The sequence below is a fragment of the Episyrphus balteatus genome, chromosome 3 (genome assembly GCF_945859705.1).
Source record: "Episyrphus balteatus chromosome 3, idEpiBalt1.1, whole genome shotgun sequence".
In the NCBI taxonomy this organism is placed as follows: Eukaryota; Metazoa; Arthropoda; class Insecta; order Diptera; family Syrphidae; genus Episyrphus; species Episyrphus balteatus.
This window is the reverse complement of record NC_079136.1, coordinates 85688142-85708801: the sequence shown is the minus strand read 5'-3', so window position 1 is coordinate 85708801 and position 20660 is coordinate 85688142. Positions and strand designations below refer to the sequence as shown.

General features: G+C 35.6%; 2 protein-coding genes across 2 annotated transcripts; one reads left to right on the top strand and one right to left on the bottom strand.

Annotated features, from left to right (window-relative positions):
* Positions 1-4545, top strand: LOC129914332 (exonuclease 3'-5' domain-containing protein 2). Its single transcript, XM_055993527.1, has 7 exons — positions 1-303; positions 360-836; positions 905-1171; positions 3399-3770; positions 3841-3996; positions 4062-4229; positions 4361-4545. Exons 1-7 carry the CDS (start codon positions 98-100, stop codon positions 4452-4454), a joined length of 1740 nt encoding a protein of 579 aa, XP_055849502.1. The 5' UTR covers positions 1-97; the 3' UTR covers positions 4455-4545.
* A 551-nt stretch (positions 4546-5096) lies between these two features.
* Positions 5097-10989, bottom strand: LOC129914333 (apyrase). The gene is made up of 2 exons (XM_055993528.1): positions 9800-10989; positions 5097-5651 (listed from the first exon to the last, which is right to left on the bottom strand). Exons 1-2 carry the CDS (start codon positions 10753-10755, stop codon positions 5360-5362), a joined length of 1248 nt encoding a protein of 415 aa, XP_055849503.1. The 5' UTR covers positions 10756-10989; the 3' UTR covers positions 5097-5359.
* Positions 10990-20660: the final 9671 nt, after the last annotated feature.

The window sequence follows — 20660 nt, the reverse complement described above, 5'->3', positions numbered from 1 at the left end:
TCATGTCAAGTCAAATGTCAATATTTTTACTTTCGAGGTTTTAATTTTTAGAATTTTTTACAAAATTTGTTTTTTGTTCAATTATAATTTTTATTTTATGTCGGCAAGTAAAAAGACTACAATTACAAATGCTGCTTTAGCCACAATCGGTGTAGGCATAGCATTTGCTATTATTAAAAATCGACACAAAATTATTCAACAATTAAAATATGCGTACAATTTTCGTAATCCATTGCGGCACAAGCATATCGAAGTAATAGAAACAACAGACGATTGCCAAAGAATCGTAGCAACTCTTAAAAAGTAAAGTTCATTCGAGACAAAAAAAAACTTGTACTTAATTCTCTTATATTCCTTAGGCACTGCCATGAATACAGAGTTTTGGGATTTGACTGTGAATGGGTCACAGTCGGTGGCAAACGCCGACCCACTGCCATGCTCCAGTTGGCATCACACAAAGGTCTATGTGCCTTGATACGCCTCTGTAGTTTAAAAACAATTCCAATGAGTTTGAGAGAACTTCTGGAAGATGACAAAGTCATTAAAGTTGGCATTGGTGCACATGACGATGCTGGGAAGTTGTCTTTTGATTATGGAGTTGGCGTTGCGAGTACCTTTGATTTAAGGTACTTGGCCGTCTTAACTAATCAGAAATCTGAAGGTTTGGCAAAAATGTCCAAATCAATATTAAATGTTCCACTGGACAAGAATTGGAGATTAGTTTGTTCGGACTGGGAAGCTAATAATCTTACAACAGCTCAGATAGAATATGCAGCCAAAGATGCTATGGTTGCAGTGGAAATATTCAAAACGTTGTCTGATGTTTTGAAAAAGAGGTTACTTCATTTGTGTTACATTTGCTAACTAAATTGTTATTTTATGTATGTAATATCAATTGTTTCAGACGATTTTGGCAAAGTTATAGTTCAAATTTGGAATATGTGCTCGAAGAAATCGATGCATTTGTAGATGTTCGATTCAAAGATAGCTTCAATAAACTTAATGCTTTAGCTGGGAATACCTCTAATAGTAAAAAATCCGCCCATATTGCTCTAAAAAAACCAATTAGTAGAGGGATCAGTACAAGGTCGAAAACATTGTATGACAATTGTTTGTTGGAAGCACCAGATGGTGAACTACTTTGTACTTGCGATCGGAAAAAAGCTCAATGGTAATTGTTTGATTTTTGTTTAAATGTTTGTATTTATTAACTACTGCCTTAAAACTAATGTAGGTATGTATTATAACTCTGTCGATGGTATATAATTCAACTCGGCAATTGTTACATTTTTTTACCATTTACCTACAATAATTGTTTCCTAAAAAGATGCTCTGACCAGTCCCATTTAAGTTTCTCATTTTTAATTGAGGTTTAGGATTCGTAGAAAAATTTGAACTCCAGATAACAATACTGCCCATAATCTCGAAAAGGCCCTAACTAAATTTTTCTTACTTCTGAGTTATAGAGGGAAACACTAAATCTAATATCGCAATTTACATTTATGTATAAAAATGAAAAACATCAAAAGTACATTTTGAATTTTCTGACTTATTTGAAGACCTAGGCTAAAATAATTAGTGAGAATAAATCAAAGACAATTCCAAATATGCAAAAAAATCAAAATTGTAGTTAGGGCCTTTACGAGATTATGGGCAGAAGAATATATTACGATGATAGAGACTGCAAAAAAAAAAAAAAATCTTGCAATTCTGTCTATCTGCCTGTGTTTCGGTCTCTATTTCGAGCATTAGCCCAAACCACTTAAGCTATTTACTTCAAACTTGATTTTTCAAAGTTTTTGTTGATTCTCTGGAGAGGAAATTGACTTTTTTTAAGCACCAAAATTAACGGTCCTTGCCATATAACCAAAATGGAAAAAGTTGTTTTTCTCAAAAACGACTCTAACGATTTTTTGATTTAAGGAAATACAGGTCGTACTTTTGAAAAAATAAACATTTTTGCTGGCCCCTTATTAAAGGAACTTGCCATAGAACCATCTTCTTGATGTCTGAGTTTCTGGAAAACGGCAAGATTGATTTCAATGAAAATTTGTATACAAAAACTTAAATTTTAAAGTAAAGACATCATTTTTGGATTTTGTAAAAAAAAGTTCAAACCTTTTTTTTCAATTGTTTGTGTCTTATAATATTTCTGTTTTAATGGCATACCAAATTTTTATTTGAAAAATGTTTGAAAATTTTTATATAAAGATTGTTTTCCGTGGCATCTCTGCTTAGACGAGCAAATATGTGCGACACACTCGTGCGGTTTATTTAAATGGCATAACAATACTTCAGGGTATCACAAGGGATCTACATTGATCTGAGTGTGACGGTAACAAGATCAACTGTCAGCCCATTTAACCTAACCTAACCTATTTAAATGGCATCTTCGGAACGCGTCTTTTTTTTTGCGCAGGGCTACTTTTGTTATCGCTAAGGTTGATCTCGTTTCAATGCTGATGTGTTCCTCGAACTCGGAGTAACTTCAAACTTTTATTTAAATATGACGAGTGAACACTTTTGCGTCCAAGAAACGGAATAGAGAAAGGTGAAAACAAAATTGATATATGTATCTCTTGTAGAAGAGTTACTTGAAATGGTTTTGGTCCAGTCCATTTGTTGTCTGTAAAACTGGTGATGCAAGGAAAGTGCATTTAGTTCCCAAATTGCATGTGGGAAAAACCACAAAAAAGCCATTTTTGCCAGACAACCTCAACCTCCTAAAAAAGATGTGAGAAAATATCTCCTACTGTCTATTTTTTTTTGTTATGGTTCCAAGGATGAAAAACAAAAAAATAAATAAAAAAAAGCTGCAAGGAAAGTCAATAGTTTTTGGGTCGCTGAAACCGAATCCGAAGTTTTTTTTGCCGTATCACGCCAGGTTTTTGAGATATCCTCAAAAAATGTCAGATATGAGCTTGTTTTGAGTTTTGACATTTTTTGAGTATATTTTAAAAACCTGACGTGATACGGCAAAATAAACTTCGGATTCGGTTTCAGCGACCCAAAAACTATATGAAAAGCCTAGTCGCAACCCCAGATAAGAACTTTTGTTTTTTTGGTTTTGACATTTTTTTGAGAATATCTCAGAAACCTGACGTGATAGGACGAAATTGACTTCGAATCTGGTTACAACAATCCAAAAACTATATGATTAACATATTCGCACATCCAGATGAAAGAAACATTGAAACATGACATTTTTTGAGGTTATCTCGAAAACCTGACGTGATGGGGCAAAACGGACTTCCGATTCGGTTTTAGCGACCCAAAAACTATATGAAAAACCTAGTCGCAACCCCAGGTCAGAACTTTTTTTTTTTGTGTGGCTGTGTTATTTTTTATTGTAATTATTATTATTAGTATATTTTATAACAATTTCTAAATTGACATAGGTATGTCGATCAAAATCTAGCCCAAGAAGTCAGCTCAAACCCATACACAGTACGCTTAAACTTTGAACCTGCTGGTCGGGCTGTTGGTGAAGTTGGGCGTTACTATCAAACACCAAAAGAAAATCAATGTGTTGTGTGCGGTCGAAAAGATGCTTACATTAGAAAAAACGTTGTACCTAGAGAATATAGAAAACATTTTCCAGTGGTTATGAAGTCACATACCTCTCATGATGTTTTGCTTCTATGTCCACAATGTCATCAAAAAAGTAACATATCCGATTTAAAAATTCGTACAAAATTAGGTAAACTTTGCAATGCACCATATTTAAATGAAGAAGGAGCACCAAAACTAGTTGAAATTCCTGAATTAAGGTAAATACTCAAACTAAACAAACGATAGTATGATTTTTCAAAAAAAATAACGTTAATTTAACTTCCTAAGACAACTTCGATCTGCTGCAAGAGCCTTGATGTATAACAGCGATCGTATACCTCAATGGCGCAAAGAAGAATTAGAGAAAATCATTCTCAAAAACTATAGTGGTGCTGAACAAGTAACTCCTGAAATGTTGGAAGAATGTATCAATAAAGATATTACGTAAGTAAAAATTTATAAAAGTTGTATATATGGAAATAATTTATTATTTTATTTTTTTTTTATAGAGAAAGTTTTAGTGACTACACACCACATGGCTCAAAAGTTGTTCAAGAATATCAAGAAAAATTTGGCGGTCTTATTGAATTGGAAAAACTTTGGCGAGAACATTTCTTAAATACAATGCAACCGAAATATCTACCTAACCTCTGGAATGTTAATCACAATGCAAATAGGTAGGAAAATTTTATTTATTTTGAATTTCATTTACCATTTCATGTGTTCATATAATTTGATGTGTGCTCTTAATCTTAGAAGAGAAGATTGAAGAAGAAATGAATTCTAATTTCCATTGTTTTTTTTATAGATTAGAGATTCGTGCAAATGAAGGAAGAATCGAAAAGGATGATATGGTTATTGCCGGTCTTGATCCATCGACTCTAGCCGAAGTCACTAAATAAACGAAATTTATTTTTATATAGAGAAATGAAATAGATTTTTTTTTATATTTACAAAACGATAAAGTTTGTATAAATTTATTTTTTTTTTATAAAATGTTTTTTTTTTTGTGAATAAATCAAAAATAACGTGCAACTTTTTTTTATTAAATAACTCTAATTGATTCACTCATCCTCAAATAAATATTTTACCAAGAAAATTTGCCAATCACAGTTCAATGTCAATGTTTAGTACAACTTGTTTCACCTTGACGAAGGGTACGTTCTTCATTCATCTTTTTAACGAATTTTACATCCCCAAATCTTCATTTAAATATGGAAAAATGCAAATGCGATTTAAAAATTTTCATGGTTAAATATGTATGTTGTGATAATTTTGAGTCATATCTATGGCAGGGGGCGTAGCGAAAGATGATTTCGATTTCACTTTTTGTAACGCATTTTTGCCTTATTTGTCTTATTAATATTAAAATGTAATACCGCCTTAACGGCTCTTGTCAGGTCAATAAAGCAAATGAAGACCTCTCTCATTGCAAGCCTACTAACTTTTTTTAAGTATACAAACAAAATAATTAAATGGTAAAGTTCTGATGCTTAGCCGTTTGATTTTTCTTATTTAAAAAAAAACTCACGGAAATTATAGAATTTACAGGATTATTATAAATTGTATTTTTTAATAAAATAACACTCTATTATTGGTTTTCCCTTGTCCCTTGAGCATAAAACTTTCAACTCCATTTAAATCCTGCTTATTTCCTTCGGAACGTTTTTGTTTTTCACTAAAAATTTCTATAATGAAATACAATGTAATAAATAAATAGGCAAGCTAAAAAAGCACTAAATACAAATCAAAAATACATTTACAAAATATACACAAAAAAATAATAATCTTAACTAAAAAAAATACACTAAATAAATTCGATTCCTTCATATTTAAAATCGGTTGGTATTCTTTGCTCAGGATACAAAACATTTCCCTCAATATCGAATACTGTGATGAATGTTGAAGTTTTTCCATTTAGCTCTTCGGATTTAATGGCTAAAATATATTTATCATCACAGCCAGGAATAAATTTAAAGCTCGAAAAACCATGTGTGGGTTCTTTGTTTTCTAAAGTTATTGTTTCGATTTTGGAAAATCTATCATCAGCCATTATTAGCACGTTACATCCCATGTGTTCATCTCGGGTTTCGTTGTATCTGAAAGAAAATTATTGTTTTTATATATTGTGAGTTAATTTAAACTTAAAATTCTAACGGCGGATTTCTTCACAGAGTTCCTAACGCTTATACCGGTCCTATTGCTAAAGTTAGTACTCAAATCAGTATCAACTAATTTTTTCACTCAAGTACTAAGTTCTAAAACTGTCAATGTGCCAATTTAGGACCGAATACCAGTTAGATAGAACCTGGTCTCAGGAATTTAGTTCGGCCCTAGCGAGGTATTCGTCGGAGGGTAAATTTGTCCGAGTTCATACGAATTGGAGAGTTTTCACCTGTCGGAAGCATAATTCGTATGAAATCGGAGAATAATCCGTGCCGACGGATTCGATAGGGCCGACTATTGTGAGGCCTACAAGTAAAAAAGAAAAATTTGTCCCAAATGTCTTAAAACAGTGTGACAATTTTGTACCAAATGTCATTGTAAGGCACTTGTAATTAGACAAGAAAAGATAGTAAAAGTATAAAATTGCTTGGACTAGAAACATAAAAACAGCGGATTTTTTGAACAGAAACAAACCAAATTTCACTAACATTTTGGTGAAGCTTACAATAATTACGAAACCGAAAATTTAAAATTTGTCAATCCATTTATATATCTAAGTGCAATATATAGATCTCATATGTCTACAAAAAATGCTTTCTGTGACGATTTAGAACTTTCTACAACAGTGTAATAGTAACTATATAATAATGGGTGATTTTAATATAGATTGGCTAGACCAAACAAATACATACACCAGACGTATAAACCAAATAATAACGGACAATAATTTAACCATGCTAAACACAGAACCAACAAGAATTACACAAACATCAAGGACTTTAATAGATTATGTTTTAACTAATAACAAATACCTTTGTAGTGCTCAAGTAAAACATACTCTAAAAATTAGTGATCACGAGGCTATTAAAGTACTCATTAAATGTACACGAAAAAAACAAAATAAGAAAACTATTAAATATTGTAAGTACAATAAAGAACATTTCATAAATGAACTTAGAATAAACCCTTTTTTTTCCGATTTCGACCCTGACATTCCTTACAACGTAAATGTGCTAAGCGACAATTTTGCTAACGAATTAAAAAATTTAGTCGACAGTATGGTTATAACACGAGTTGTTCCATATGAAAACGGAGAATGGTTTAATAACACGTTAAGAAGTGAAAAAACTCGTAAAGTAAACTTCTATAAAACAGCGACTCTTTCAAATTCACTCAGTGACTGGCAGACTTATCATCAATATAGAAATTATTATAAAAAGCAAATTGAAACTGCAAAGTCTAATTTTATATCTAATAAAATAAATAGTACAAATAATCAAAAAGATATGTGGAAACAATTGAAAAAATATGTTCTCAAAACAAACAAAGAAGAAATAACAGAAGTGCAATTTGAAAACTGTGATATAGAAACTAATAGTGCAATAATAGCTGAAAAACTGAATAACTTTTTCATTACGAGTGTAAATGATCTTACCAATTCTGTGATATTTTCTGATTATATAAGTCTAATCCAAGAGTGCAATATAGAATTTAAGTTTACTTTAATTGAAATCTGTGATATAAGCAATACCTTAACTGTGATAAATCAAAAAACGACTTTAATTTTATGAATACTAAAATGTTTAAAGATGCTATTGAAATTGTTGGTCCTGTCCTTTTGCGTATAATAAATACTTCATTCAACTGTGGTGTCTTCCCCGAATCTTGGAAACAATCACTGATCCTTCCAAAGAAGAAAATTACAAGTGCAATTAAATGTAGTGATCACCGTCCCATAAATATGCTTCCATTATATGAAAAAATTATAGAAAAAATTGTATCCATTCAACTCCAAGAACACCTCGACAACAATAACATCTTAAGTGTATACCAATCTGGCTTTCGTTCAAACCATTCATGTGAAACTTGTGTAAATTTTGTAGTAAGTGACTGGAAAAGAGAAATTGACTCAAAAAATTGTGTTATAGCTGTTTTCTTAGACCTTAAACGCGCTTTTGAAACAGTTAATCATTTTATATTATTGAATAAACTAGAGAAATATGGTGTAAAAAATACGGAACTCAAGTGGTTCAAATCCTTTATATGCAATCGATCTCAAAAAACAACAGTCAACGATAAAATGTCAAACCCTGCAATAGTGAATATAGGAGTTCCACAAGGAACAATCCTAGGTGTCCTTCTCTTTCTGCTCTACATAAATGACATGGAAAAAGTGATACAATATTCTAAACTAGTACTATTTGCTGATGACGGGTTGCTCTATATATCAGGAAATAAATCTAATAAAAGACAATATTGAAAAAGACTTAAGTGCAATATATACATGGCTAAATATGAATAAACTTGCTCTCAACACCAATAAAACAAAATTTATGATACTAAATAACCCATCACATGAACTGCAATTTAACATACAAATCAATAATACTATAATAGAACAAATAACCTCAATTAAATATCTTGGCATTGTGTTAGATAACAAATTATCATTCAATGAACACATAGACCACATATGTAAGAAAGTGTCAAAAAAGTTAGGAGTCCTTAGAAGGACGCGTAAAAACATTTCTAAAAATAGTGCAATAAAAGTGTTTAATGTAACTGTCAAGCCCCATTTTGAATATTGTGCAAGTCTTCTCTATTTGTGTAACATAACCCAAAAAACTAGACTACAAAAACTGCAAAACAAAGCCATGCGAACAATACTAAAATGTGATCGGTATAGCTCAATAACTTCAATGCTTGAATCATTAAATTGGCTAAATATCAACCAAAGACTTTATATGATGGCAATGGTGTTTGTATTCAAAATAAAACACAATCTTTGCCCAGAATACCTACAATCCAGTGTACCTACAAGAAGAGTAATACCATATAACCTAAGAAATGTAGAAGAGTTCAATATTATCCGGACCAGAACTAGTAGAGCACAAGCCAGCATACTCTACATGGGATTACAGGCCTTTAACCATCTTCCAATCAACATTAGAAATATCAACAATTTGAATCAATTTAAAAATCAAATATTTATATATGCCAAAACTTATATTAATTAAAATTTATAGGTCAATTATTTTGAATGTAACATAAATATCAAATGTAAATTATCATTAAATATAAATGGCCACTGAGCCAAATAAAGTTCAAAATTCAAAAAAATTCCATTTGCAATTTTTTTTTTTTTTTTGTAAAAAAAAAATTAAAATCCGAACGTACAATCTAGTCATCGGTATCCGAATGATAAGCTGATAAAACTACGGCTTTTCTTTACCCTTCGTTTCTGGTGGTTACACCAATAAACCACCCGTTCAATTTTTTTAGTTTTAATTCCAATAATCAAAATGCTAAAAAAAGCATTTTATCGACTCAGAAAAAATTGAAAATCTTTCAAAAACTAAATATTTAGTTATAAATTCCAGTTTTTCATGTATCCGTGAGTTTAGAACTAACAAAATTTAATAATGTTATAATATAACTAAATCGTAATCGTTGTGTCGTTAAACTGTTTTAAAAATGGAAATAGGAAATACAATTTTTTAATGATGCATTTGAATGATATCTATGACTTGAAGGTGTTCGAATCCAAGACAACCAATCAATTTTCCAAATGCTAAAAAGCTGTCTCTTAAACAAACGATTATCGTTAAACGATAAGAACGATTGACTGGTAATACGGACACTGTCTCGTTCAAAAATGTATTCCAGATACGCGTATCGTAGATAACCTATCCGATAGGTGATTGAACTAACCCATTATCAGATCAGAATTGCAAACATTTACAACTTTTATATACCGTCTGCTCATAAAATGCTGCTTTTGCAAAAGGACCCATCTGTTTGATGGAGTTGCGCAAATACAACGTTATTTATAAAAATGCAAATAAAAATAACAATTAAATAATTTTCAGACCTAATAATTTTTGTAAAGCAATGCCGAAATTGAAATTGATAGATGATTTAGCATAATGGTTCTAAATTCTATTTGAATGTTAGCTATTTTGTTAAAAACTAGTTTAGTATGATATAAACACCCTTCTTCTAAATTGATAAGAACAAATATTTAAGGGCTGTTAAATTTAATTTTTATCCACTACTTTATCTCAACTTTTCATACACTTACTTATTTTTTGAACATCTTCTCGGCAAGAAGAACCATTTCTGATGAGCATCCGACCACACACCGCTTTCATGAATCATATATCCAGGCCAAACAATGTTCATTGATTCTTCACGCATCGTCTTATAATTGAATGACCAATTTAAACTACGAACTTCACCTCCCGGCGAAATAATCTTCACATACATTGGATTTTCATTCTCAAAATCTCCTTGCGACGTTGTCCATTCCTTACCCATTGAACCAACATATAAAATTTGATTCTTTACTGTTGCCCATTCTGATTTGAATCCCTTACTCGATTGCCCATCGCCATCGAGTAATATTACCCAAGGAATAAGTTTATCATTTTCTAATTTATATACAAGTCCTGTTCTATCATCGAAACTGAGCAACTTTCCATCGAAAGTAACTAACTCCGATAGTTCCATGCCACGGTCTTTGAGAGAAAAACTACTCTCAAGTGTTTGTGGCTCCTGCTCATCCCAGGTAATTTTCACTTCTCTTTTAGCTTCAATAAAAGTCAAGTGTCCCTTTTTAAAATAACTCTTCCAAGAGTTGCCACTTTTGGAAGCTGTATCCAAATCGGCAACCATGCCAATTCGATAAGTTTGTATGCCACGTGCAAATTTTGGCGGTGTTAATGGATAAGTCGTATTGTATGTGTTACGACTAAACACTGGCTGTGTACTCAACACATCAAATGATGATGTGGATTTTGTTTTCATATAGAAAAATACTAGACCCAAACTAAGGGTTGCTGTTATGAGTAGAGCAAAGTGATAATTGAAACGAAAAGTGCGATTGCCAAGTCGATATGTTGGCGGTGACCGGAGTGCGGTTCTCCAATCTCTAGTGTACATGACACTGCTGTTAGCTGTGCTGGTTGGACTAGCTGACAAAATCTCTGATGAAGATAATTTAGTATAACGATGATTGTGACTGTTTGGATGGTTCATTGGTCAGCTTTGTATGCGGCGGGCATTGTTGGGATAGGATTTAGTAGATTCGTTGAGACCACGATTATTGGAAGCTAATTGGGTTCGTGGAAACTGCATTTAACTTAAGTATTGGAGGAAATTTTAATAGAATGCTTCCACGATGACGGTGGAGCGGATAGAAGTTTAGTTCTTTATTTATTTGCAATTTGCACGATTAATTTTTTGTGACAACACACAACTGACAAATGAACTGTCAATGACGTATTTTGGAAAAAAAAAAATGACAGATCGATTGAACTTCGAAAAATATCCAGGTGCTCTCAAACTGTTAACAAATTAGGGTGCATTACAATTATTTGGTACAGATATTTTAAAAGTTGTTTCCAAATATATCGAGTACGCAGCTGAAGCGAAGCGTGTTGTGTCCAATCACGTAACAATTTACATTTTCTAGAAACAAACGTCAAAAAGAGGAAAATCCTCATTCCTCTGGCCTACAACCTGACTGGTTAGGCGATTGAAAAATCACCGTGTAGCCAGGCCACTATGGTTTGGGATAAATTCCCCATTATGAAAGGGTAAAATGTTAGTTACAAAGCGTCTTGAAGGGACTAGAAAACCAATAAAACGCCTCCGACAGAAGCCTCAATAATCCTTCCCAACCAACGCATTTCCGTTGTTTAAAGTCTAGTACGCTGCTGATGCGAAACGAAAAATTTACAAGTCTTCAAAGTCGAGAACGAAAATGCTAACGAAAAAATATCATCGAGTATTCTGTCAAAGTCAAAATAAAAAAATTCAAAATTAATTTAAAATCAAGAAAAATCAACACAAAATAATTTTTAAAGCAACAAATAAATGAATTAAAAGTGAAAAAACGTTCGACAAAAGTCGTTGACAAAATTCGTTGACAAAAGTCGTCGAAAAAAGTCGTTGACAAAAGTCGTTGACAAAAGTCGTTGACAAAAGTCGTTGACAAAAGTCGTTGACAAAAGTCGTTGACAAAAGTCGTTGACAAAAGTCGTCGACAAAAGTCGTTGACAAAAGTCGTCGACAAAAGTCGTCGACAAAAGTCGTTGACAAAAGTCGTTGACAAAAGTCGTTGACAAAAGTCGTTGACAAAAGTCGTTGACAAAAGTCGTCGACTAAAGTCGTCGACAAAAGTCGTCGACAAAAGTCGTCGACAAAAGTCGTCGACAAAAGTCGTTGACAAAAGTCGTTGACAAAAGTCGTTGACAAAAGTCGTCGGCAAAAGTCGTTGACAAAAGTCGTTGACAAAAGTCGTTGACAAAAGTCGTTGACAAAAGTCGTTTACAAAAGTCGTTGACAAAAGCCGTAGACAAAAGTCGTCGGTAAAAGTCGTTGACAAAAGTCGTTGACAAAAGTCGTTGACAAAAGTCGTTGACAAAAGTCGTTGACAAAAGTCGTTGACAAAAGTCGTTGACAAAAGTCGTTGACAAAAGTCGTTGACAAAAGTCGTTGACACAAGTCGTTGACAAAAGTCGTCGGCAAAAGTCGTTGACAAAAGTCGTTGACAAAAGTCGTTGACAAAAGTCGTTGACAAAAGTCGTTGACAAAAGTCGTTGACAAAAGTCGTTGACAAAAGTCGTCGACAAAAGTCGTCGACAAAAGTCGTTGACAAAAGTCGTTGACAAAAGTCGTTGACAAAAGTCGTTGACAAAAGTCGTTGACAAAAGTCGTCGGCAAAAGTCGTTGACAAAAGTCGTTGACAAAAGTCGTTGACAAAAGTCGTTGACAAAAGTCGTTGACAAAAGTCGTTGACAAAAGTCGTCGGCAAAAGTCGTTGACAAAAGTCGTTGACAAAAGTCGTTGACAAAATTCGTTGACAAAAGTCGTTGACAAAAGTCGTCGGCAAAAGTCGTTGACAAAAGTCGTTGACAAAAGTCGTTGACAAAAGTCGTTGACAAAAGTCGTTGACAAAAGTCGTTGACAAAAGTCGTTGACAAAAGTCGTTGACAAAAGTCTTCGACAAAAGTCGTCGACAAAAGTCGTTGACAAAAGTCGTTGACAAAAGTCGTCGACAAAAGTCGTTGACAAAAGTCGTTGACAAAAGTCGTTGACAAAAGTCGTCGGCAAAAGTCGTTGACAAAAGTCGTTGACAAAAGTCGTTGACAAAAGTCGTTGACAAAAGTCGTTGACAAAAGTCGTTGACAAAAGTCGTTGACAAAAGTCGTTGACAAAAGTCGTTGACAAAAGTCGTCGGCAAAAGTCGTCGACAAAAGTCTTCGACAAAAGTCGTCGACAAAAGTCGTTGACAAAAGTCGTTGACAAAAGTCGTTGACAAAAGTCGTTGACAAAAGTCGTCGGCAAAAGTCGTTGACAAAAGTCGTTGACAAAAGTCGTTGACAAAAGTCGTTGACAAAAGTCGTTGACAAAAGTCGTTGACAAAAGTCGTTGACAAAAGTCGTCGACTAAAGTCGTCGACAAAAGTCGTTGACAAAAGTCGTTGACAAAACTCGTTGACAAAAGTCGTTGACAAAAGTCGTTGACAAAAGTCGTCGGCAAAAGTCGTTGACAAAAGTCGTTGACAAAAGTCGTTGACAAAAGTCGTTGACAAAAGTCGTTGACAAAAGTCGTTGACAAAAGTCGTTGACAAAAGTCGTTGACAAAAGTCGTTGACAAAAGTCGTCGACAAAAGTCGTTGACAAAAGTCGTCGACTAAAGTCGTCGACAAAAGTCGTCGACAAAAGTCGTTGACAAAATTCGTTGACAAAAGTCGTCGAAAAAAGTCTTTGACAAAAGTCGTTGACAAAAGTCGTCGACTAAAGTCGTTGACAAAAGTCGTTGACAAAAGTCGTCGACTAAAGTCGTCGACAAAAGTCGTCGACAAAAGTCTTCGACAAAAGTCGTCGACAAAAGTCGTTGACAAAAGTCGTTGACAAAACTCGTTGACAAAAGTCGTTGACAAAAGTCGTTGACAAAAGTCGTTGACAAAAGTCGTTGACAAAAGTCGTCGACAAAAGTCGTTGACAAAAGTCGTTGACAAAAGTCGTTGACAAAAGTCGTTGACAAAAGTCGTTGACAAAAGTCGTCGACTAAAGTCGTTGACAAAAGTCGTTGACAAAAGTCGTTGACAAAAGTCGTTGACAAAAGTCGTTGACAAAAGTCGTCGACAAAAGTCGTCGACAAAAGTCGTTGACAAAAGTCGTTGACAAAAGTCGTTGACAAAAGTCGTTGACAAAAGTCGTTGACAAAAGTCGTTGACAAAAGTCGTCGACTAAAGTCGTTGACACAAATCGTTGACAAAAGTCGTCGGCAAAAGTCGTTGACAAAAGTCGTTGACAAAAGTCGTTGACAAAATTCGTTGACAAAAGTCGTTGACAAAAGTCGTCGGCAAAAGTCGTTGACAAAAGTCGTTGACAAAAGTCGTTGACAAAATTCGTTGACAAAAGTCGTTGACAAAAGTCGTCGGCAAAAGTCGTTGACAAAAGTCGTTGACAAAAGTCGTTGACAAAAGTCGTTGACAAAAGTCGTTGACAAAAGTCGTTGACAAAAGTCGTTGACAAAAGTCGTTGACAAAAGTCTTCGGCAAAAGTCGTTGACAAAAGTCGTTGACAAAAGTCGTTGACAAAATTCGTTGACAAAAGTCGTTGACAAAAGTCGTCGGCAAAAGTCGTTGACAAAAGTCGTTGACAAAAGTCGTTGACAAAATTCGTTGACAAAAGTCGTTGACAAAAGTAGTCGGCAAAAGTCGTTGACAAAAGTCGTTGACAAAAGTCGTTGACAAAAGTCGTTGACAAAAGTCGTTGACAAAAGTCGTTGACAAAAGTCGTTGACAAAAGTCTTCGACAAAAGTCGTCGACAAAAGTCGTTGACAAAAGTCGTTGACAAAAGTCGTCGACAAAAGTCGTTGACAAAAGTCGTTGACAAAAGTCGTTGACAAAAGTCGTCGGCAAAAGTCGTTGACAAAAGTCGTTGACAAAAGTCGTTGACAAAAGTCGTTGACAAAAGTCGTTGACAAAAGTCGTTGACAAAAGTCGTTGACAAAAGTCGTTGACAAAAGTCGTTGACAAAAGTCGTCGGCAAAAGTCGTCGACAAAAGTCTTCGACAAAAGTCGTCGACAAAAGTCGTTGACAAAAGTCGTTGACAAAAGTCGTTGACAAAAGTCGTTGACAAAAGTCGTCGGCAAAAGTCGTTGACAAAAGTCGTTGACAAAAGTCGTTGACAAAAGTCGTTGACAAAAGTCGTTGACAAAAGTCGTTGACAAAAGTCGTTGACAAAAGTCGTCGACAAAAGTCGTCGACAAAAGTCGTTGACAAAAGTCGTTGACAAAACTCGTTGACAAAAGTCGTTGACAAAAGTCGTTGACAAAAGTCGTCGGCAAAAGTCGTTGACAAAAGTCGTTGACAAAAGTCGTTGACAAAAGTCGTTGACAAAAGTCGTTGACAAAAGTCGTTGACAAAAGTCGTTGACAAAAGTCGTTGACAAAAGTCGTTGACAAAAGTCGTCGACAAAAGTCGTCGACAAAACCCAAGTAACAATTTTACTTGCATAAGGTCCATTTTCTTCGATTCGGCAAGCTATAGTTTGTATAAGTTTAGTTTAAGGCTTACTTACGCAAATCATCCATTTTGGAAACAAAGGAAGTCTCCTTAAGCCTATCTGGAAGTGTTTAGAAGAAGCCTTGTAAATATAAGTTAAAGAAGACCTTCATAAGACCTGTTTGAACCGTTTTAAAGAAGCCTTCTATTTTCAAGTGACAGAAGGCTTTCATAAGACCTGTTCCAAGAGGTTCTTGTAAGTATGCAATGTTTTCATCTCTCAAGTATGCAATGTTTTTAACCAATAAGTATGCAAAGCTTTTATCCTGCAGATATGCAATGTTTGTAACACTTTAGAAAAAAACATTGCATTTTTAAGTGAGGTTTCAATTAGCTCCCTTTTTGCCACTCATCTTTAATATTCGAGCATGGTCTACTGGTAAGGTGCTGGCTTGGTATGCAGAGGTACGTGGGATCGATTCCTGGCGGGGCCATTTGTGAAATAAAAACAAAATGTGTTCTTTTTCAATTAAAATAAAATTCTTCCCATTTCAGAACGACAGGAAAAGCATTGACATGGCCAAAAAAGAAGAAAAAACAAAATAGAAAAATAGAAAACAAAAATCAATAAAATCTTTTTTTTTATTCATAAATTCAACATCTTATAACAACCTCCATAAGGCCTTATTATAACATCCAATGCAAATGATAGTTTCCTTAGCGAAGCTATAGTTTCCCTAAAATGTTTCATTGTTTTGTATAAAGGCCTGCATAAGGTCGTTTTACGCTGTTCGTCACAAGCTATTAGCTTGTGGATTGCCTGTGGAGGAAGGTCTTGGGGAAATTCGGTAATGTGCGCCAAAATGATTTGCATAAGACTTGTCCTTCTTCTTAAACAAGTCAAAAAATAGCTTGCATTGACCCTTATGAAAGCTAAATTGTTACTTGGGAAGTCGTTGACAAAAGTCGTTGACAAAAGTCGTCGACTAAAGTCGTCGACAAAAGTCGTCGACAAAAGTCGTTGACAAAATTCGTTGACAAAAGTCGTCGAAAAAAGTCGTTGACAAAAGTCGTTGACAAAAGTCGTCGACTAAAGTCGTTGACAAAAGTCGTTGACAAAAGTCGTCGACTAAAGTCGTCGACAAAAGTCGTCGACAAAAGTCTTCGACAAAAGTCGTCGACAAAAGTCGTTGACAAAAGTCGTTGACAAAACTCGTTGACAAAAGTCGTTGACAAAAGTCGTTGACAAAAGTCGTTGACAAAAGTCGTTGACAAAAGTCGTCGACAAAAGTCGTTGACAAAAGTCGTTGACAAAAGTCGTTGACAAAAGTCGTTGACAAAAGTCGTTGACAAAAGTCGTTGACAAAAGTCGTTGACAAAAGTCGTCGACTAAAGTCGTTGACAAAAGTCGTTGACAAAAGTCGTTGACAAAAGTCGTCGACAAAAGTCGTTGACAAAAGTCGTTGACAAAAGTCGTAGACTAAAGTCGTTGACACAAATCGTTGACAAAAGTCGTCGACTAAAGTCGTTGACACAAATCGTTGACAAAAGTCGTTGACAAAAGTCGTTGACAAAAGTAGTTGACAAAAGTCGTTGAAAAAAGTCGTCGACAAAAGTCGTTGACAAAAGTCGTCGACAAAAGTCATCGACTAAAGTCGTCGACAAAAGTCGTTGACAAAAGTCGTCGACAAAAGTCGTCGACAAAAGTCGTTGACAAAAGTCGTCTACAAAAGTCGTCGACAAAAGTCGTCGACAAAAGTCGTTGACAAAAGTCGTTGACAAAAGTCGTTGACAAAAGTCGTTGACAAAAGTCGTTGACAAAAGTCGTTGACAAAAGTCGTCGACTAAAGTCGTCGACAAAAGTCGTCGACAAAAGTCGTCAGCAAAAGTCGTCGACAAAAGTCGTAGACAAAAGTCAATACTAGGGCGACGAAAAGTCGTCGACTAAAGTCGTCTACTAAAGTCGTTGACAAAAGTCTTAGACTAAAGTCGTTGACAAAAGTCTTCGACTAAAGTCGTCGACTAAAGTCGTTGACAAAAGTCGTTGACAAAAGTCGTTGACAAAAGTCGTTGACAAAAGTCGTTGTCAAAAGTCGTTGACAAAAGTCGTTGACAAAAGTCGTTGACAAAAGTCGTCGACAAAAGTCGTCGACAAAAGTCGTCGACAAAAGTCGTTGACAAAAGTCGTCGACAAAAGTCGTTGACAAAAGTCGTCGACAAAAGTCGTCGACAAAAGTCGTTGACAAAAGTCGTTGACAAAAGTCGTTGACAAAAGTCGTTGACAAAAGTCGTGTACAAAAGTCGTTGACAAAAGTCGTCGACAAAAGTCGTTGACAAAAGTCGTCGACAAAAGTCGTCGACAAAAGTCGTCGACAAAAGTCGTCGACAAAAGTCGTCGACTAAAGTCGTCGACAAAAGTCGTCGACAAAAGTCGTCGACTAAAGTCATCGACAAAAGTCGTCGACAAAAGTCGTCGACAAAAGTCGTTGACAAAAGTCGTTGACAAAAGTCGTCGACAAAAGTCGTCGACAAAAGTCGTCGACAAAAGTCGTCGACAAAAGTCGTCGACAAAAGTCGTTGACAAAAGTCGTTGACAAAAGTCGTCAACTAAAGTAGTCGACTAAAGTCGTCGACTAAATTCGTCGACTAAAGTCGTTGACAAAAGTCGTTGACAAAAGTCGTCGACTAAAGTCGTTGACAAAAGTCGTTGACAAAAGTCGCTGACAAAAGTCGTCGACAAAAGTCGTCGACTAAAGTCGTCGACAAAAGTCGTCGACAAAAGTCGTCGACAAAAGTCGTTGACAAAAGTCGTCGACTAAAGTCGTCGACTAAAGTCGTTCACAAAAGTCGTTCACAAAAGTCGTTGACAAAAGTCGTTGACAAAAGTCGTTGACAAAAGTCGTTGACAAAAGTCGTTGACAAAAGTCGTCGACAAAAGTCGTCGACTAAAGTAGTCGACTAAACTCGACGACTAAAGTCGTCGACTAAAGTCGTCGACAAAAGTCGTTGACAAAAGTCGTTGACAAAAGTCGTTGACAAAAGTCGTCGACTAAAGTCGTTGACAAAAGTCGTTGACAAAAGTCGTTGACAAAAGTCGTTAACAAAAGTCGTCGACTAAAGTCGTTGACAAAAGTCGTTGACAAAAGTCGTCGACAAAAGTCGTCGACTAAAGTCGTCGACAAAAGTCGTTGACAAAAGTCGTCGACTAAAGTCGTCGACTAAAGTCGTTGACAAAAGTCGTTGACAAAAGTCGTTGACAAAAGTCGTTGACAAAAGTCGTCGACAAAAGTCGTTGACAAAAGTCGTCGACAAAAGTCGTTGACAAAAGTCGTCGACTAAAGTCGTTGACAAAAGTCGTTGACAAAAGTCGTCGACTAAAGTCGTTGACAAAAGTCGTTGACAAAAGTCGTTGACAAAAGTCGTCGACAAAAGTCGTTGACAAAAGTCGTAGACAAAAGTCAATACTAGGGCGACGAAAAGTCGTCGACTAAAGTCGTCTACTAAAGTCGTTGACAAAAGTCTTAGACTAAAGTCGTTGACAAAAGTCGTCGACTAAAGTCGTCGACAAAAGTCGTCAACTAAAGTCGTCGACAAAAGTCGTCGACAAAGTCGTCGACTAAAGTCGTTGACAAAAGTCGTTGACAAAAGTCGTTGACAAAAGTCGTTGACAAAAGTCGTTGACAAAAGTCGTTGACAAAAGTCGTTGACAAAAGTCGTTGACAAAAGTCGTTGACAAAAGTCGTTGACAAAAGTCGTCGACAAAAGTCGTTGACAAAAGTCGTCGACAAAAGTCGTCGACAAAAGTCGTCGATAAAAGTCGTCGACAAAAGTCGTCGACTAAAGTCGTCGACAAAAGTCGTTGACAAAAGTCGTTGACAAAAGTCGTTGACAAAAGTCGTCGACAAAAGTCGTCTACAAAAGTCGTCGACAAAAGTCGTCGACAAAAGTCGTCGACTAAAGTCGTCGACAAAAGTCGTTGACAAAAGTCGTTGACAAAAGTCGTTGACAAAAGTCGTTGACAAAAGTCGTCGACTAAAGTCGTTGACAAAAGTCGTTGACAAAAGTCGTTGACAAAAGTCGTTGACAAAAGTCGTCGACAAAAGTCGTCTACAAAAGTCGTCGACTAAAGTCGTCGACAAAAGTCGTTGACAAAAGTCGTTGACAAAAGTCGTTGACAAAAGTCGTTGACAAAAGTCGTTGACAAAAGTCGTTGACAAAAGTCGTTGACAAAAGTCGTCGACAAAAGTCGTTGACAAAAGTCGTCGACAAAAGTCGTCGACAAAAGTCGTCGATAAAAGTCGTCGACAAAAGTCGTCGACTAAAGTCGTCGACAAAAGTCGTTGACAAAAGTCGTTGACAAAAGTCGTCGACTAAAGTCTTCGACTAAAGTCGTTGACAAAAGTCGTTGACAAAAGTCGTTGACAAAAGTCGTCGACAAAAGTCGTTGACAAAAGTCGTCGACTAAAGTCGTTGACAAAAGTCGTTGACAAAAGTCGTTGACAAAAGTCGTTGACAAAAGTCGTTGACAAAAGTCGTTGACAAAAGTCGTTGACAAAAGTCGTTGACAAAAGTCGTTGACAAAAGTCGTTGACAAAAGTCGTTGACAAAAGTCGTTGACAAAAGTCGTTGACAAAAGTCGTTAACAAAAGTCGTCGACTAAAGTCGTTGACAAAAGTCGTTGACAAAAGTCGTTGACAAAAGTCGTTGACAAAAGTCGTCGACAAAAGTTGTTGACAAAAGTCGTCGACAAAAGTCGTCGACGAAAAGTCGTTGTAAAAAGTCGTCGACAAAAGTCTTTGACAAATTCGTCGACAAAAGTCGTTGACAAAAGTCGTCGACAAAAGTCGTTGACAAAAGTCGTTGACAAAAGTCGTCGACTAAAGTCGTTGACAAAAGTCGTTGACAAAAGTCGTTGACAAAAGTCGTCGACAAAAGTCGTTGACAAAAGTCGTAGACAAAAGTCAATACTAGGGCGACGAAAAGTCGTCGACTAAAGTCGTCTACTAAAGTCGTTGACAAAAGTCTTAGACTAAAGTCGTTGACAAAAGTCGTCGACTAAAGTCGTCGACAAAAGTCGTCAACTAAAGTCGTCGACAAATGTCGTCGACAAAGTCGTCGACTAAAGTCGTTGACAAAAGTCGTTGACAAAAGTCGTTGACAAAAGTCGTTGACAAAAGTCGTTGACAAAAGTCGTTGACAAAAGTCGTCGACAAAAGTCGTCGACAAAAGTCGTCGACAAAAGTCGTTGACAAAAGTCGTCGACAAAAGTCTTCGACAAAAGTCGTCGATAAAAGTCGTCGACAAAAGTCGTCGACTAAAGTCGTCGACTAAAGTCGTCGACAAAAGTCGTTTACAAAAGTCGTTGACAAAAGTCGTCGACAAAAGTCGTTGACAAAAGTCGTCTACAAAAGTCGTCAACA

Excerpts from the sequence above, each read along its gene's own strand:
- LOC129914332 (XM_055993527.1), top strand. The coding sequence starts at position 98 with ATGTCGGCAAGTAAAAAGACTACAATTACAAATGCTGCTTTAGCCACA. Across the intron at positions 837-904 it reads TCTGATGTTTTGAAAAAGAG|ACGATTTTGGCAAAGTTATA; the intron begins GTTACTTCATTT and ends CAATTGTTTCAG. Across the intron at positions 3,997-4,061 it reads TGTATCAATAAAGATATTAC|AGAAAGTTTTAGTGACTACA; the intron begins GTAAGTAAAAAT and ends TTTTTTTTATAG.
- LOC129914333 (XM_055993528.1), bottom strand. The coding sequence starts at position 10,755 with ATGAACCATCCAAACAGTCACAATCATCGTTATACTAAATTATCTTCA. Across the intron at positions 5,652-9,799 it reads AGAAGATGTTCAAAAAATAA|ATACAACGAAACCCGAGATG; the intron begins GTAAGTGTATGA and ends ATTTTCTTTCAG.